Source organism: Rutilus rutilus (genome assembly GCF_951802725.1).
Source record: "Rutilus rutilus genome assembly, chromosome: 12".
Classification (NCBI taxonomy): Eukaryota; Metazoa; Chordata; class Actinopteri; order Cypriniformes; family Leuciscidae; genus Rutilus; species Rutilus rutilus.
The window spans coordinates 10,394,881-10,415,216 of NC_140217.1; the positions used below are offsets into that span (position 1 = coordinate 10,394,881).

Genomic DNA, 20,336 nt, shown 5'->3' on the forward strand with positions numbered 1-20,336 from the left:
CCACTTGGTGGTGCTATAATATGGAAAAAACAAGCTAAACTAAAAGCAGCTATGCACCTGTTAGTCTGATTGACTTGAAAATGGTCACGCAGTGTCTTTGTCCATTGACATATCCGCCATCGGCTAATAAATTACTGTTAACTGTTAAAAACTTGAAATCCATATATTTCCTATGGTAAATTTGTATTGGCTGTAAATGGTCATTTCCATCTGTATGATTGAGATGATAACAGGCTTGCTAAATAAAACATAATATCTTTTTACGCATGTGCTTAAAGGCCTTTAACCGTTTGAACCCTAATTGCTGCTCGCAGCTATATTTCTTTTGTTGTTTTCTTGTTAGGACAGGAAGTACAGGTACAGTACAAGGACAAAGATCAGACTACACTCCAGAGCTGATGTTTTTTCACTCCGTATTTACTAAATATATTTGAGAACAGCTGTTCAGGGAGAGTCATTGCAGAGTAAATCAAGTGTGAGAGTCATTTAAAACTTCTCCTCTGTCACTCTGAGTGGCTTAGAGTGGTTGATGCGTGGAAAGAAGTCAGAAGTGGGGCACTATCAGAAGGAGAAGTGAAGCAGCACTTATTTTCACCTTAAATCTTTCTCAAGCTGTGATTGTGTGTTTGTTGCGGGAGGAGGCGTGGATCACTGTCAGTGATGCTACCTGGGGGGAGATTAATAATTCATGAGACTGTTGGTGAGACTCAAAGATTCGCCTGGTGTGTCAAGACTTCATTACATGACTTTGAATGTTTCAGTACCGCAGTGCAACACGTAACATTCCCTCACATAGGGATAAATGATAGACCACTTCTCTTTTGCTCTCAGATGTCTTCATAAATATGAGATGGACTTTCTGACTTCAGGTCCTTCACCACTGAAGTTTTGGAATGTCTCGAATGATTTAGTGGCCAGAGTAGACAGGCTACTCAGTTTTTTTTTTCTTCAAAGAAAAAGTCGACAAGAGTAGTTTTATTGTTCAAACTAAACAAAATTGGGACAAGGTCAAAATGTACTCAGAAATTGACCTCCAAGACCCACCTCATTGCTTTTCTTTGAATGAAATTCTGTCAGACTAAATTACTTTATGATTCACAGTACCAATTGTGTTCAAAACGCATACCTGCTTTTGAAAGACCGGTCATCAGAGAGCAGACCCCAGCGCCCTCTATTTTTCTAATGCTTTCTCTGTTGAGATAGATAGGCAGTTCTGTTGAGTACAGAACTGTATATAATACACATTACACATTTTTCAAAGTATTTTCTTTTAGATGACGGATGACGAGGCCAACTCGTTATTACTCCTTTTTCTCTCTCTCACATGACATTTCATATTTGAGTTTAAGGGTGTGTTTTGCAGGTTTGGTTCAATTAAAACTAACTCTGGTGCGATTGCTCTTTTAGAGTGCTTTCACACTTGGTTTCTATTGTCTGGTCCGAACACGAGTATTGCTTGCTCCCCCCTCCCCCTGCGCCCGCTGGACTGTGTTCACATTATATTATTTGGTTCCTAACCGTGGTGCGTTTGCATCATCAAAGCAGCAGCTGTTTACCCTTGTTCTGGTACCGACGATGCAGGAGAAGGGGGTAAAATGCATAGCGTTGCTCACATTTATTTTGGGTTTTGAACCTTTGGTTTTGTTTTCAAAGCATCAGAACTTGCGTCTATCTGTCGTGAATGTTCTGAAAATATTCTAAATAATGCAGGAGTCCATTTCTGCTGAAAGCGAGCTGAAATTAGATATACATTCTCTCTGCCTGCAGTGCGTTAGTCACACTTGTCAGGAAAGTGAGTGAGAATCACATAGTTTTATGGAATCATACCTCATCAATAGCTGTTCACTTCTGCGCTTTAGTATGATTGTGTACCTAAGTTCACATGAATCGTACCCCAGACCACTCTTTTTATGCATACTCGGTTACGGTTTATGAGTGTGCCCCCCAAGTTCGAGAAAACAGCATTCACATCCATCCAAACAAACCGAACTCTGAATCAATCCATTGAACCCAGATGCATACCAAAATCACTAGTGTGAAAGCACCCTTTTGTGCGGTTCATTTGAAAAAGTGTGCCATACGAACATTGGTGTGCATCAAACAAGCGGACTGAGATCCCTGAAAAGGTGGTCCAAACAAACTCTGGTGTGGTTTGACTGAAATATGAACGCAACACGGACTGGAGAACACACCCTAAAAGAATATTGCAATTATCCTTGTGGTAGGGATGTTATCTAATGTGCTTCAGTTCAAAAAGTGATGAAGAACATATTACACTAACTGCTTATGAACACTTTTTCCAAAGGGACTAAGTATCTGCTGCTGAGTTTGGTTGGTGTGTGCGCATGTGTTTGTTTGTGTGTGGTCACACTACTCCTTAATCACTTGTTCTCGCATCTATCTAATCAATTCTCTGTCATTCTCTTTTCCGGCAGGGAGGGAGATTGATCTTCAGGAGTCGCCCCACACTCGTTACAGTGTTCTCAGTCTTCATTAACACCACCATTAGTCTCACATTGTTACACTTTAACACAACAACACAAACAACACTTCGGCTGCATCACGTATGGAGTGGAATAGACTATAGTATGCCACTTGGGAAGACTGACTCACATGTGCATATGCAAACAAAAATACAGATATATATATATATATATGCATATAAAAACAGATGGCGTATTTGATACGTTTATTAATTTTTTTTTTTTCATTTAGCAGACAACTTACAAATGAGGAACATCAAAAGCAATTTGTCATAAGAAGCAAAATTATTTATAGTACACAATGCAAAGTACAAATAAATTAATTAGTACACAAGCAAGAGCGGAACTGAACAAGATTGATCTTTTTTTTTTTTTTTTTTGTCTGGGATTTAAAATCTAATTTGTAAAAGTTATGACCTACAATGCTCTATTCCAGTGTGATATCATTAGTAATCATAGGTATTCACGTGTAAAGTGTGCAAATCACTTGGATTTATGGAATTAATAGGTTTTCACTACCACACCACAACAATGATGAGAATGGGTTTATTATGATAAGTACAGGTTGGATGAAATATGGGGGGGGGGGGGGAGTGAATGTTGAGGTTCTTGACCGTGGAAACTCAGAGTGAGGGCTTCGTCTGGGGAGGTAGTAAGCCGTGTGGTTTGAAACCCCCCCGATGCAGCCTGTGGAGTAAAGAGGGGATATTTCAAGATAGAAAGTGGGGGAAGGGGTTGAAGGGATGAGTTATGAGGGCAGGGTGGGTGGTTTCAAATATCTAAGACAAACAGTGTTGTGCAGGTTGGTTTAGTATAAATATGTAGTAAGCTGATTGGTTGAGGCGTGGCCTTGCTCCTGAACTTTAGTTAACTTGTTAAAGGGTTAGTTCACCCAAAAATGAAAATGATGTCATTAATGACTCACCCTCATGTCGTTCCAAGCCCGTAAGACCTTCGTTCATCTTATTCATCTCATATTTTAGATTTAGTCCGAGAGCTTTCTGTCCCTCCATTGAAAATGTATGTACGGTATACTGTCCATGTCCAGAAAAGGTAATACAGACATCATCAAAGTAGTCCAAGTGACTACAGTGGCTCAATCTTAAGTTTATAAAGCGACGAGAATACTTTTTGTGCGCAAAAAACAACAAAAATAACGACTTTATTCCACTATTCATTTCCTTCTCTCTGGGCCTGGAGTGAGTTCACGTAGTGTAATAGCGTAGCGCTTCTGGGTTGTACGTCACACGCATCACACACATGACCAGCGTCGACCAATGGTGAGCCTACGTGTGATGCACAACACAGATGCGCTACGCAGTTATACTACTTGAAAAAACTCGAGGCCCAGAGATAAGGAAATGAATAGTGGAATAAAGTCGTTATTTATTTTATTTTTTTCGCACAAAAAGTATTCTTGTCGCTTTATAAACTTAAGATCGAGCCACTGTAGTCACTTGGACTACTTTGATGATGTCTGTATTACCTTTTCTGGACACGGACAGTATACCGTACATACATTTTCAATGAAGGGACAGAAAGCTCTTGGACTAAATCTAAAATATCTTAAACTGTGTTCCGAAGATGAATGGAGGTCTTAAGGGCTTGGAACGACATGAGGGTGAGTCATTAATGACATAATTTTCATTTTTGGGTGAACTAACCCTTTAACTAACTGCATAAAATATGTATATGTATCCACAAAACTTGTGGAGTGTACAGACCAGCTGAAAAGCAATCTCAGATCCTACTTACCTACAGTATAGTCACATTTACACCTGCTGAGTAGAAGGTAAAGTAAGAACAAAGAGAGGTAGAAAGAGATTGTTGGTGGAGGAGACAGTGAGTGACCACTGTAAGTGGATGTAACAACCTGCTGCTGTGAGAGAAATAAAAGCTGGTGTGGGTTGGGACTGCTCTTCTCCACTGAAGGGGAAATAACCCCTGCCTTCTCAGCTCATGTAATATTAAATATCTCTCCTTTCACTTCTCTCTTTCCCCTCCTCTTTCTTGTAGGGCATATAGAGAGGGCAGCATTCATACAGCCTGTCTTTCATTTCAGCTCTCTCTCCGGTTCCCTCACTCTCTCCATCGCTCTCTCGCTCTCTTTCCCTGAGTGTGCGAGAGGAGTTCAGGCAGCAGCTACGTCAGCCGCCAGCGAGCAGCTGAGGAGAGCTGTGGAACTCGCATGTATGTGTGTGTGTGTGTGTCTCTCTCTCTCTCTCTCTCTCTCTCTCATACTTCTCTCATAGTCTCCAGCTCATGCCTCTACTCTCTCTGGAGTCTACGGCTGTGGCACATCCTGGGGCACTGACACGGCGAACGAAGCACCTCCTCTCACCATCTGCACTCTGATCCTCAAACAGCAGCAGACCACAGCACAACCAAGGAGAAAATAAGGAGAAAGTGGAAGCAAAGGATGGAAGAGACGAAGAGAGAGATGAGAATCTGAGGGAAAAGTGCAGAGGTAGGAGAGACTGACTGAGAGTAGATGGACAGAGTAGAAAAAGTGCGTAAAGAAACAGTATTGGAAGCAAGAAACAGAGATGAAGTGAGGAAAGCAGAGCTGATTGAGAAAAAGATCAGAGGTGAGACTGATAAGAGTAATATTTGTTATAAATAGGACGCGGAATAACAACCTTAGAGAAAGACGATTTAGGGAAAAATGTACTAACAGCCACGTTGCGGTAGAATAGCTGGCGAAACGGAAAAGAGCAAAGGCTCAGGGAAAGATCAGCAGGGGGGATCAGAGTAATTTGCAAAGGACTCTTCACACGCCGCCCTGGCCAACCACATGCCCATCGAATTTGTTTGTAAAATCAAGTTTGCTGAGGGCGACGAAGCCAAGGTGGCCTCGACAGACGGAGGCGGAACCGGCATGCTAGATGAAGGCCTACGGCGGCGAAAAGGAGGCATGGCTGACCTGTCGTCCTTTGCTAGCTCCTCTTCGCTACACGGTCTGGCTCGGGTATTGGGGACGTCAGGACGCTTGGGCTTCAGACAGACCCTCTGGGGACTGGCACTGTTGGTCTCGCTCTGCCTCTTCCTGTACCAGGCGACATGGAGCGCGGCAGCTTATCTGGAGCATCCCCACCTCGCATCACTGAGGGAAGAAACCCACCGTGAGCTCACCTTCCCGGCCATCACACTCTGTAACGTCAACCGATTCCGCTTCTCTGCCCTCACAGATGCGGATATCTACCACTTGACTAACCTCACCGGCCTGCCGCCCAAGAGCCGTAAAGGACACCGGCCAAGTGAGCTCCAGTACCCACCCCCAGACATGCTAGACATTTTCCAGCGCACTGGCCACCAGTTGGAAGACATGCTGAAGAGCTGCAATTTCAGCGGGCAGAACTGCTCAAGTGAAGACTTCAGTGTGGTGAGTAGCACAAGCTATGTATGGCTACAAGATGCAAAAAAGATATAATTGTGATGGGATAAGGACATTTGTTTGGCTTGAAAGTCTTCTCTTTGCGTGGCTTTCTTTGTTTGGTGACTTTGAGGAATTTTTCACAATGCCTCCTTTAGTCTTTTCAGTATGAGAGACAGCTAACATCACTGGTTTGTGTGGAAAGAGGAAATTAATCCCCATCAATCTGTGTCTAACCTCCATGCTGGGGCAACAGACTGTAGAACGATGCAGTTATTTGCCATCTCAATTTGAGATCTGCCACATTTCTCTCCCACTTTCTAGATCCCTTTCTTTTCCTGTTACATCATAGTCTGTCCCATCTGATGCTGAGTCTTATTTTGGCCAGAGAATGGATGAAAAATTCAGGAGAGGGACAAGCGACATGATTCCTGCATTAGTCAGCCTCGAGGAGACACACGCTCAACTCTCAAAAGAAAGTTCCCTTGCTTACTTTGACATTTTTTGTTTGTCAAGATGGCGTGATTCTTTTCAGTTTTGCTGTTGTTGCTGTAATTTCAGTCAGTAATTTCCTCTTAGGGCTTCTTTTATCATTCTACACAGGATCAGATAAGAGAGATTTTCCGTGATATAGACCATGAGACTTCTGTCAAGGATATCAGCTCTCTCTGAGTTCGAGCTCTCCTCGTATAGCTAATTTACTCCTTTTCTCTGTTAACTCCTTCACTTTTTTAGTCTTGGTTTCTTGTGCATAGTTTTGAAATATAATAATTTACTATCTGATTGTATGCCAGTTTTATTCAGTAGTGAAGGCTTAGGCAGGTGATTTACTGCATTATCCTGTTCACAAATTAGTTTGCCATGTATAATGTATAATGGTTGTGTGCATTCAAATGGCTGCATTTTTGTGCTTATTGCTGACAGACAACGTAACCTGCCCTTATAAAAATATTTTCCCATTTGCATTTAGGAGAGCTAGAAACATCCTACAAATCTAAAACAGTTTTTCAAATAAAGTGCACATTTAGCGAAACTCTAAATCTTCTAAAACCTTCTGATCTAAAAGTGTATTTTAATTTTAGATGGTTAATTTTTATTATCTTTATGTTTTAGTTTTAAAAATAGTAGTATTATAACTAGCATATTATTATAAGAAAATTATTATATATGTAGTATATTAATATTGCCACAAGGATAATGGAAAAAAAGATTTATGTCTTGAATGTGAGACAGTTACATTCCATATGTATTTCTTTGGCTTGATTTGCGCATGTAGATAAAATAATGCAATGGTCATCAGTTCCTACAGTAATGCACTTCTGAAGTCATAATTTTGAGCTTGTATTTTGAACCAGATTTGTTCTTGGGGGAAAATGATTAAAGCCAGACTGTACTGAAGATATCTGAATTAAATAATAAAATATACTTTATTGTTCCCAGTAGGGAAATTTGGTGTTGACTTAGTATTCAACATTTCTACATCACCTGTACTACAACACCCCCCTCCCCCCTCCCCCCTCTCCCCTCTCCCCTCTCTCCCCCTATTCTGTTGACATTCTATTTAGTTAAACGTTTCATGCTCTTTGATCTATAAGAAGTCACTAGCGGCTGTGATCTCTCTCTGTGATTTCTTCAGATCTTGAACCATACTTTTTAGGCTCCTTTGTTGCTCAGTTATGATTTCCTGTTTTGTCAAGGCTGTGCAGCAGTGCCAAAATACATTTAGTACAGTACCTATGAGTTTAACACATCATAGCTTTGACATAAAGCCCTTGTTATGTACTGACATTGCAACAGGATGTTATAGAAGTCTTAAAGTCTGTGGAATTTGAGGTTGCTTGAAGCAATAATGCACCTGTAGACATCTTACGTTATTTAAAAATATGTATGCATGCTAAATTAATAGTGTCTGTAAATTAGTGCTTTAAATGGAAGGAAGCAACATGTAAAATGAGAAAGATGGAACATAAGAATATTCTGTTGTCAATACAGCTTACGTTGTTGTGCCATTATTGGAATGAGTTATGCCAGCCAGTCTATTTTAAAATGTACCTGCCTGTCATGTAAAACATGAACAGTGACTTATGGTTTTGATGCAGTATTGGATCAGCCTTTTCCTGTCGAAGTGGACAGTTCTTGGTGAGAATTCTTTGTTGGTTACACTTTATTTTGATGGTCCACTTTAGACACTGCACTAATGTAACCCCTCCGATTCTACTCACACCGCTCCGAGCGGGATTCGAACCGGCTCTTTCTAGCTGTCCTCTGTTACACTTAACCCACTAAACCTCACTCTCATCCGGGTCACGGTTAAAATATAACCCCAGCCACACACAAGTTACAAGTTGATCTATCTGTTCTCCTTTCTCCAGGGATCATAATGGCCCTTTTATGGCTCTAACACAACAATTGAGCCTGTCTAGTTGTCCATCTGAAGCGATTAGAGAACCTTCAAAACATTATTTTGTTTCAGTACCAAAAATAGGCTGCTACATATATAGGCTTAAGGGCCACAGGCTGTGTTTTGACTCCCTCACCAATCAATAAAAGATTGTGTTTAATCAATCCTTCTGCAATTCATCTGGCACAGCTAAAGCACAACCATTACATCAATAGAATCAATGAAAAGCTAATAACTATGCGAGTTCAAACAGGATCAGTCTTTATCTTTTTCTTGATTCTATGATATTCATTTTAAAATGCATCTTAATCTTAAACATTACATTACAACTGAACAACCAGAAATCTACAGTACATCCCTTATTGTAGACGTGTTTACATGGACCCTAATAATCAGTTTGTAATCAGACTAGTAGCCCATTCAGAATAAAAAAGTCAAATGTAACCATGCCAGTCAGAACGAATTGGTCTAATCTGATTGAAATTTTATTTGCATTGGGAAGGGTGGTGGTTAAACCTTTTATAATACATTCGATAGGACATGCAAAAACTTGGACTGAAAACTGAAACTGGAAAGTTCTTAGCGTGTAGAAATGGCGAAATGAAATATGACATGGAACGAGCTGTTGTTGTTGTTGAACGTACACTCACCTAAAAGATTATTAGGAACACCTGTTCAATTTCTCATTAATGCAATTATCTAATCAACCAATCACATGGCAGTTGCTTCAATGCATTTAGGGGTGTGGTCCTGGTCAAGACAATCTCCTGAACTCCAAACTGAATGTCAGAATGGGAAAGAAAGGTGATTTAAGCAATTTTGAGCGTGGCATGGTTGTTGGTGCCAGACGGGCCGGTCTGAGTATTTCACAATCTGCTCAGTTACTGGGATTTTCACGCACAACCATTTCTAGGGTTTACAAAGAATGGTGTGAAAAGGGAAAAACATCCAGTATGCGGCAGTCCTGTGGGCGAAAATGCCTTGTTGATGGGCCGACTGATTCAAGCTGATAGAAGAGCAACTTTGACTGAAATAACCACTCGTTACAACCGAGGTATGCAGCAAAGCATTTGTGAAGCCACAACACGCACAACCTTGAGGCGGATGGGCTACAACAGCAGAAGACCCCACCGGGTACCACTCATCTCCACTACAAATAGGAAAAAGAGGCTACAATTTGCACGAGCTCACCAAAATTGGACAGTTGAAGACTGGAAAAATGTTGCCTGGTCTGATGAGTCTCGATTTCTGTTGAGACATTCAGATGGTAGAGTCAGAATTTGGCGTAAACAGAATGAGAACATGGATCCATCATGCCTTGTTACCACTGTGCAGGCTGGTGGTGGTGGTGTAATGGTGTGGGGGATGTTTTCTTGGCACACTTTAGGCCCCTTGGTGCCAATTGGGCATCGTTTAAATGCCACGGCCTACCTGAGCATTGTTTCTGACCATGTCCATCCCTTTATGACCACCATGTACCCATCCTCTGATGGCTACTTCCAGCAGGATAATGCACCGTGTCACAAAGCTCGAATCATTTCAAATTGGTTTCTTGAACATGACAATGAGTTCACTGTACTAAAATGGCCCCCACAGTCACCAGATCTCAACCCAATAGAGCATCTTTGGGATGTGGTGGAATGGGAGCTTCGTGCCCTGGATGTGCATCCCACAAATCTCCATCAACTGCAAGATGCTATCCTATCAATATGGGCCAACATTTCTAAAGAATGCTTTCAGCACCTTGTTGAATCAATGCCACGTAGAATTAAGGCAGTTCTGAAGGCGAAAGGGGGTCAAACACAGTATTAGTATGGTGTTCCTAATAATCCTTTAGGTGAGTGTATGTAATTATCAGAAAATCGCATACTTTATAGTAAGTACTACATTTGGTTTTAAACTTACTTTGCGACCTTGTTCTACATATAGTATGAATTTGTGTATAATCCAGATGTACTACATCCCAGCCAACATTTGTATATGGGTATGAAATTGGCTGAAAAATGGGCCCCATATAGGATTGTCCGTGGGTTCCATAATGGCCCCATGTTAATTGCCCAGATGGATTTCATGCAGGATTGCACCTGCCACTAGGTGGGACCCAAGTGGGCAATGTTACGTCCACATATAAATTTGCCATCTAGAGGTTATGGGACGTAACACACACAAAATAAAATGAGAATAAATCCAGTAGAATGTTGTTTAATGTAAGATACTTTATTGAGGAAATGTGATGTGTGAAATTAAGAAACAGGCAGAGACCAAAACTGAATTCGTACTTGCTTTTAGTAGAGGTCGACCGATATGGTTTTTTTCAGGCCGATGCCGATGCCGATCTTTTGAAATCCGGGTCGGCCGATGGCCGATAAATGCTGCCGATTTATTTTGGCCGATTATGTGCTTGTTTTTAACCTCTATTTGAAAGATAAAATGTAACACAAATAAATACTTAAGATAGACAAGATTTCTCAACAAAAACATTTATTGAACACTTTACCAATCTGCACTTGTACAAAAGACAAAAAGAACTTGAGATATGTTTGGTAATTGTACCTGAATGAATTGAAAATTAATTTGCTACATTTCAGATTTGTTTTCCTTAACATTTGAATTAACAGTACCTTAAACACTTTGCAGTTTGAATGATGTCCTGATAAACAAAATGACGGAGTATGTTTTTATGTTTCCACTGTTCGATCGCGCCCGCGCCTCACACACACACACACACGTGCGCGCGTTTGCACACAAATATAAGTAAACACTTTGCGACTTTAAACACACACGACTTTTCGATCTCGATCGCGCCCGCGCCTGCCTGCCTGCCTGCCTGCCTCTCCCTCTCCCTCTCTCTCCCCCTCTCTCTCTCTCTCTCTCTCTCTCTCTCTCTCTCTCTCTCTCTCACACACACACACAACGCATTGCAATCTTTACATCGCAGCCGGAGCTAAAGCGGAGCTACAGATTAGGTGTCCCTAAAGAACCCGCGTATCTAACAGTAGTTCCGCATTACTTTGCACGCGAGTTTTATTTATTTTTATAGCGTGTATTCTCCGTGGTAATTTATACACCGAACCGTGACGCCTGTACCGTTTCGGTTCAATACGGATACATGTACCGTTCCACCCCTAGTCTACAGTGAAATACAGTCACACATTACACTACTGTTTGGCCAGCATTTTAACCGTGTTTAATCCAGCTAACGGAATGCTAAAGTTAACTGCTGACTAGTGTCAAGTGCAGCGAAGCGATGTTTCTGTTATTCTAACGTCCGTTTTCAGAGCATCCAATAGAAGCACAGACATAACAGTAGCACTGATATGAAGCACAGAAATGCGCGTTGATATTCGGTCCGGTAAATAACGGTCGTTAAGGCACCAGTGCCGTATTAGCACTGGGTCTGTCTGTAGCTACCCAACCCTAGCAAAGCAAAGCCAGTCCTTCACTAGCATTTTTTTATTACTTACTTCTCTGCATTGAGTGACAACCCTCTCAAATATAAGACACACAAACAGAACAAATAAAAGTCTCAGATTCACTGTCTGTAAATTCTTGCTTACTTATTGTGACATGATCGCAACCCTTCTGCTGTGCTAATGCAACCTCAACTACGCTATCAAGTAGCCGAACGTCATGTCGCCTATTCATGTTTTTTCTCTAAGTTGGCAGTAACATATCAAAAGTTTTTAATTAAATATAAAGGAGTTTTCTCCAAGGAACTTAGCTCCTTCCTTAAGCACTGGATGAGGTCTGCTCACTCTGCTGGAGAATGACTCTAGGCGCAGCATGCGTCGAACGCGTGTTCCACAACAACAACACTAGGCTGCCCACAGATGCGCCTGCCTAATAATCGGCTTGATACACTTGGATATTGGCCGATGCCGATTATGTTAAAAATGCAAAAAATCGGCCGATCAATCGGCCGACCGATGAATCGGTCGACCTCTAGCTTTTAGTAAGAAAAATAGTTTGATGCAACAAAACACCCAATAATACAATAAACAGTGAACCAAATATACTTCCAAAACAATGAACATCTATTTACAAATGATATACAACATAAAAGATTAACGATTACAAAGTGAGGGACAAGAGCAGTGCTAAAGAAAATAAATAAATAAAACAAACACGTTAACTAAACCCCATAACCGTAACAGGCAACATGCACAAGACCCATCTCGGTCCCAGCTTTTCCGCCATGTTGTCACTGTTATGTGACCTATGGTGTCAACTGTGTCGCTTCACTGCTATTCTCCTGTTCTCCTGTCTCCGGAGATCATAATGGCCCTTTTATGGCTCTAACAAAAAAATTGTGCCTATCTAGTTGTCCATCTCAAAGGATGAAGCTATTAGAGAGCCTTAAAAATAATTATTTTGTTTCAGTACCAAAAACAGGCTGCTACATAAGCTTAAGGGCCACAAGCTGTGTATTGACACCCTCACCAACCAATAAAAGAGTGCGTTTGGCCTCGTGGGATTGTAAAGTGTCAAATTTGAGAATCTCGGCAGAAGTAGCATAGGTCATCTGGGTACATTTTACACTTTTTTTCGAATATGTATTCGGACATACAGTACTACTCTGATGGTGTACTGTTTTTCTTGACATATATTAAAAAATATGTCAGTGCTATTATTTTGTCTCAAGATGCACACCAGTAATGTTTTTTTTTTAAGGCATGTTTATAAAAGCTACTTAAATGTCCTAATTGACCTAAGGCCTAATCCTGGCTTAATCTAAGTCCTGTCTGTGAAACCAGGCCATTAGGCCATAAAAAAATAATAAAAAAAGAACCAGGAGGATGGCTAGTGTGCACATCTTGAAACAGTGTGAAACTCTGTATATTTGCACATCAATCTGATCTCTTTATTCAGAAATAATTCAGACTGATGAATCTGAACATAGTGTTTACATGAACAAAATGTGTCTAAATGTAGCTACTGATGCTCCTGAAATACTATATCACTAAATGTCACCATTGTGTTTTCATGTAGCTCTGTACATGGTTGTTGAGAGATGAAAACTTATTACATAATTTCCCCATACAGATACAAATCTCATTTTCATGCACTCAACAATAATTTGATGCTTTATAATGGTATAATATTATTCATCCAATAGTCAAAATGCATTATATGCAAACCATTTTGCTTATACAGTGTCACTCAGAAAACAATTCTAATTTGCATTTCCATTCTATTTCCATTCAAATCAGACTGGTTGACATTTTTAAGAAGCCAGTGGTTCAGGTGCGAAGGTTGCAACATCCCGGTTGTCAGAGATAAATGTAATTACTATTTTTAGCATACAAGAAAGTCAGCAGTAATCATTTCTGTAAATAATGACCACACAGCGACCTTGGAGGAACGGGAATAAACAAGCTCAGTGGAGGTCAATGGATCAGTTCTCACTTTCCCCTCCATCCTTTAGCTCGGTAATGATTTTGCATGCTTGATTTTCCACAATAGAGAGGCAAAGATTAGTGAAACTCACATGAAACATTCATCAGACCTCCCTGCCACTGAGATGGCAATGGATGGGTCCTTCCTGCATGCCACTCACTGGATTTGGCTAATCACTCACACACACACACCCGACACTGAAATGCTTCTGCTCACCATCAATTTAAAGCAAGATTCTCACACATTCAAGACAAATCTCAATGCATGCATGCACAAAAATGTAAACACAAAAACAAATAACTTATAGATGTGATATACCACAAACTCAAGTTATATTCTTCTCAAATATATTACTTTATCTCTAATGTAGTTTTTTTAAAAAAAAGATGAAAACAAAATCTCCCAGCAGCAGATATGTCAGCTGTAGTCTCAGACTGCGGATGACTAATGTTTACGCAGTGGGTGATGTTAACAAACTCTTTGGCTTTCACTGAGCTTTTACAGTTCAGTTAGTTCAAACATGAGACATCAAACTGAGATGTTGTTGTTTTTTTTCTTAATTTTCTCACCCAAGAAACAGATTTGACTTAAATTCAAAAACAGGTTTTACATGGAGGAGTAATTGAGGGCTTCTGGTCTAAGTCCAGGGAATGTGAATCATTTCTTCCGATTATCGTCACGAAAGTGAACTGTGTTGGACCGCTTATCTCTCGGACTTTAATTCTCTTCTCTTTATTTGTTTTTATTTGGCAGAGGAGGTTTAGCAAAATGTTCTGTGATGTTTTGATTTTGAATACTTATGAGTTTCACATAGCAAGATTACTTCTTGCTTCTTTATATGAAAAAAAAAAAGGGGCACTCTTGATATTTTTTACACCACATATGCAATTTGAGATTTAAATATCCATTGTTAACAAACTAAAATGCTACACAGCCATGGTACATTTGCCGGAAATATGTGTATAAAACAACTGATTTGATTAAGTGAAATGTAATTTTATTACATGATTCTGGATTATTGACATATGACATACTTTATTGCATTAATTTACTGTTGTTAAAGTAAATTATTTTATTTGTCATTCTAAAGTGTCACCGTCATACATTCATATACATTTCTATCTAGGCTAATTATAACACCAAAAAGTGACCATTTTAAGATGATCAGATGAAATATTTTAAGATCTTTAATTATCATATGTGTTAACAGCAACATAGCAATCTAGTGGAAAATGTGAGCCAAAGAAATGCACAAGAAACTAAAAGAAAAAGACTGATTGTCTTTACAGCTCACCATGTATAAAACAATTAATTCTGGTCCTCGAGCCTGATTGCTCCAACAGCACTGCTGTTTTACTGTTTGTATCACAAGTAATCAGGTTACGTCATTACGCCAGTAGGTGGCGGCAAGAGTGAGTCACTGAATCATACATTCAACCAATTCATTTAAAATACTGATTCGTTAAAAAATAAAACAGGTGATTGTGGAAACCCGCATCCTTCGCTGGGCGAATTTGGAAGGATGCATCAAGTGTATCCTTTGTGTCTTCCAATCACCCACAATCCTTTCCACACTTTCCAATTCATGAAAAAGAATGACTGCATTGCATTAATAGAAAGTCAGATTTGAATCTATCTATAAATTACAGAAACGTCTGTCTGTCTGTCTGTCTGTCTGTCTGTGTGTGTGTGTGTCTGTTCCTCGCATATCTCTCGAACCGTTAGTCCGATTGATTTCAAACTCGACAGGTGTCTCGCCACGGGCACGAGTAAGTGCAGTGCCAAGTTTGACATTGTTTGGATTAGTCCGATTGATTTCAAACTCGACAGGTGTCTCGCCACGGGCACGAGTAAGTGCAGTGCCAAGTTTGACATTGTTTGGATGAGAAATGCAAAAGATATCGTTAAATATATCATTTTTAAAAGGTTGTGGTTTAAAAATAAACATTCTGACACTAGAGAGTTGTATCGGTCAAAGAAGCCCCAAGAAGGTTGTGGTTTAAAAATAAACATTCTGACAATCTGTCAGCTACACTGTTTACTTCTGAATATTATAGTTTGGTTCCAAAACGTGATAAATCCATTTTGATTAATTTGAGTAAAAATGTGTTTTCTTTACCAAGAATGTGGCAAGATGAAAACCACTATTTTCTGTTTCAAACTTTCACATAGCATCTTTAGGTTATAATATCATAAAAAAATTCAAATCCAGATTTGGATTTTCAACGATTTATTATAAAAACTGATTATTTTTCCCCAAAAATGCAATAAATTCATGACACTTTTTTCTTCAAAATGCTATCATATTGAAACTGTTGAAATCAGCCGTCGCTAAGAAATATCTCCTGAACTTTTTTGACGGCGATCAGCTCACAAAAACTGATTTTGCACGGGCACTTTGCACTGCTCCCTGAATCGCGACGTGCTTATTCATTTGTGGATGTTAACTGAATCTATATGTCAGCTATGCTGTTTACTTCTGAATATTATATTTCATTCTGGTGCGCTTAACGTTATCGCTACTGTGTAATAGTAGCCTATGCTATTCACCAACTAAACATATCCTATTCAATGCGTTCACAGTCTCTTTCACGGGCATCACTTGTAGTAGCCTATTCACAAACTGTTTGCTCAAAAATAGCGTTTTCTCGGAGTTCACTGTGTGCTTTCTACCATACACAAATAAAAATGTCACTGCTCATTGTTACAATTACACAGCAAAAGTTCATTCAATCACACCAAACCAACAATTACTAAAAACACACACAAGAACTGATTTTGCACGGGTATTTTGCACTAGTATTTTTAATATCAAGGGCCCTATTTTAACGATCTGAAACGCAAGTATCAAGCGCAAAACGCAAGTAACTTTGTGGGCGGGTCTTGGCCGCTGTTGCTATTATACCGGCGGGATAAATGACTCTTGCGCCCGACGCAAATCTAAAATGGGTTGGTCTGAAGTAGCTTCATTATTCATAGGTGTGGTTTGGGCGTAACGTGAAATAAACCAATCAGAGCGTCATCTCACATTCCCTTTAAGAGCAGGCGCGCTTGTTCTATAGCGGATTCCTATTATAACGGCGGATTTGACAGGCGCGCGCCAGGAGCGGTTCACAGCCGAGGAGACCGACGTTCTCGTCAGGGACGTTGGGGATGAGAAACACACCCAAATTAACTTCGGTTAAACAGGCGTATGATAATTTGGGTAAATGTGTAAGCTAGATGTATGCTTTTATAATAAACTATCTATCGTAATAATGTATGATTTGCAAAAATTGTATGCGCGTTGTGCACATGCTACATTGATTAAGGCCAAGCATGCGCCCTTAAAATAGCATATGAATAACATGCACCACTGACTTTAAACTGTTTTTTTTCGGTCAGTGGCGGAATTGTTTTCTAAACCTGTAAAATAGCATGAGGGAACGTTTGCGCCGGAACACGCCTCCTCTTTGCGCTGAACCACCCCGGAGAGCGCAAGTGTATTTCTTAGTTAACCGACGTGCGTCTGTGGAGCAGTAGAGGGAAAAGTCCGCTGTGCGCAGGTGCAAAATAGGAATGATACATGCGTCGGTGTACAAAGTCAATTGCGCTGGGTGCAAGATAGGGCCCCAAGTATTTTTTCCAAACTAATTTTTAACAGTATTTTCATAGGCATTGCATTTGGATTTACTAGATTGTCTCATTAGCGTTTAGTACTGAGGAGCTTTCTAGCCTAGAAGCCTCGGAAGGACCGGTCTAGGAAGGACGCAGCTTCAGTGCAGCCTTCCGATTGAGAAATTACTCATAAAATCATTCATTCAAATGATCTATTCAAAAATCATTCAGGAGCAAAACAAGTGTCTTTATGAATGAGTCACTGAATCACTCACTCAAACGATTTGTTAAAAACTCTGAATGTGTTGCAACACAACAGTTCTTGACTTTGTTTGGAACTATTTTCGTTGGCGGAGAAAACCCCCCTGAAAATGGTAGGTTACTAAATTATAAATTCTTCAGTTTTGCTTGAGAACAGCATGACTATGCTGGTCCACCAGGCAGACCAGCACTATACCAGCACTTAATGGAATTCATGCTGGTTTTTGCTGGATTTTAACAGGACTGACACACCTTTGAATTTCATGTTGTTTTCAGAATCTAATCACTGATGTGGTAAATGTTTGGTGTTTTGACTCATTGTGTCTCTGATTGGTTTAGCAGGATCTATGATAGCATTAAATCCCTGAGACAGGCTTATTGAATTACAGAGTTAATTTTGCATTACACCTGTGAGGGAGACACTGATCTCCCCTGGTTTTCAGACCCACTTCTTTCCTTTCTCGATTGAGCACTGTGGCAATTTTGTGGGGTGGGGGGTGGGGGTTCTGCATGCAATGGGTTCTTCATAAAAAGTGATTTAAATTTGAGATAGAGATGATAAATATAAACTGATCTAGAGAGATAAAGCAATAAAGAGCAATAAAGCCCAAATTCTCAAGAGGTTAAATACAGGTCAGTTTTGCAAAATGCATGCCGTATGACTTTAATAATATAATTGAGATCACACAGCGGTCATTTCATCTCATGATAGTTGTGGAAATATATCATGGCAAAAAACACAAGAGTACTTATGATAATAGCATAGGGCTAAATTCACATAATGTATCTGTTTGGCTTTTTTAGTCGCTGTATGAGTCAGGGCAACAGGGCAGCAGTGAATCCCCAATCCCATCCTTTCCATCTCAGACTTAAAGGTATTATGATGATTTCTGCTAGATTTTCTTCGTTCGTGACAGCTTAAAAGGCAAACTCGGTATAGCAACAGGATTTAGAGATTACATTCTGGGCTTGCACTGAAATCAATTGCGTGTTTGAAGTTGCTTTAGTATGAATACAACATTTCCCATTACTCAGCAACATGCAAATTGCGGGGCATCAAGAGGATGAGAGAGAAAGAGATGGATAGATAGATACTAAGCGAGTGTGTGAGAGAGAGATCTGATGAACTCTACCACTGCCTTTAGATGATTTAAAACACTAATCACATCTCCATCAAAGACTGCTTGAGATAAAAGGAAATCACTTCATTTGTATTAACACAATCACTTTCAAATGGCATCTCATTAACATCTAATCATGTTCAATTATGTGAGGTGTCCAGAGATTTTATTCTGTAATGCAATGTTCAAGGCTTTTTTTGGTACATTGATATTTTTTATGGAATATTGACGAAAATGATGTGTGTTTTTTTCCAAGACTCATCAGTGGATTGTTTTTGTGTGTCATCTAAAGTGGTTTATTGACATTCTCTGTGTAAACAGTCTGAATGCGCAAACTAACTGCCTGAACAAATTTTCTGCTCCTCAATTCTGATTGCTTGTTTGATGAAGCATGTGCAAGCATTTAAACCACACACTCGAAAATAAATGTAATGACAGCAAGATGTGTCAGACTTATTAGATAAATATCACACAAACATGCTCATCTGGTTGTGCACCAAAGCTGTCAACATCACAAATATCAGAGAAGATATGTAACCACCAAGAACAAAGCAGTAAATGTAATTTGCTTAAATATTAACTTGATTTATTAGCATGCAAAACTAACATCCTATAATTTCATGAAAAGGACAATTATAGATTAACTTAAAGACTGTCCTTCAAATTCCAAAAAACAACAACATTTTAATTATATTATCGGTCTAACCATATTTGTTTAGTGTGATAAGCTTGAAAAAAACACTATATGTTTGACTTAGAATAATTAATTAGTGATAATTGATATGGCAGGTTTGCTTCAGTTTATTTTTTTGTACTCTTAGGTACATGATGATTATTAGAACTAGTAAATAATGCTAATAAAATAACTAAAGATTTATTACTGATATTCATGAAGCATGATATTACTGATATTTTTGCTTTCTTTCTTTTTTCTCTCGGTTGAACCAACAGGCATATTAGGTTAGTTGGAGTCTCTTCTGTCTTTTAAATTACCATTCAAAAGTTTGAAAGAAATTAAGACTTATTATTCAGTAAGGGTGCCTTAAATTAATCAAAAGTATCAGCAAAGACATTTATAGGCCTAATGTTACAAATTATTTTACTTAAAATAAATGCTGTTCTTTTGAACGGTTTATTCATCAAAGAATCAATAAGAAAATTGTATTAGTTTCCCCAAAAGAAATGTGTTAAGCAGCACAACTGTTTTCAACATTGAAAATAATAGTAAATGTTTCTTCGTAGCCCTCGTCAGTCGTCAACAGCACTACACACTGGCTATATCCAAAATCGCATACTTCCCTACAATATAGTAGGCGAAAAAGAGTATGCGACAAAAGTAGTATGAATTCACAGTAGCGACTCATAAAAGAGTAGACAAAAAGTACTAAGATGACCTACTGCTTTCGGCGAGATTCTGAAGTGTGCATAAGATGGACACTTTACTATCCCATGAGGCCACGGGTGAGGACTTATGAATGGCAGCGAAGCAATGTAACTGACGCTGCATAGGTCACATGATGATGACAACATGGCGAATAGTGTGAAGGATACATCTATGCCGCCTTTAAAAATCAATCAGATGAAGGTATCTCAGGAGACAGGAAGTGAAGCTAACATTGGATTCGGACGTGCCTAAAAAGCCCAAATTTTGTCCACCTGCCCAATCTGGCAACACTGGTTCCCTTGTGTGTGTGTGTGTGTGT

At 39.5% G+C, this 20,336-nt stretch overlaps 1 protein-coding gene across 2 annotated transcripts in view; it reads left to right on the forward strand.

The window, feature by feature from the left end:
- Positions 1-4,504: 4,504 nt before the first annotated feature.
- Positions 4,505-20,336, forward strand: part of asic4b (acid-sensing (proton-gated) ion channel family member 4b) — a 44,530-nt gene continuing 28,698 nt past the window's right edge. Inside the window, exon 1 of one of the 2 annotated variants that reach the window (XM_084424827.1) lies at positions 4,505-5,865. In XM_084424827.1, the coding sequence (XP_084280953.1) occupies positions 5,278-5,865 (588 nt within the window). In that variant the 5' untranslated portion in view covers positions 4,505-5,277. The remainder of the gene's footprint in view (positions 5,866-20,336) is intronic. The other variant, XM_084424826.1, reaches the window with a different exon arrangement.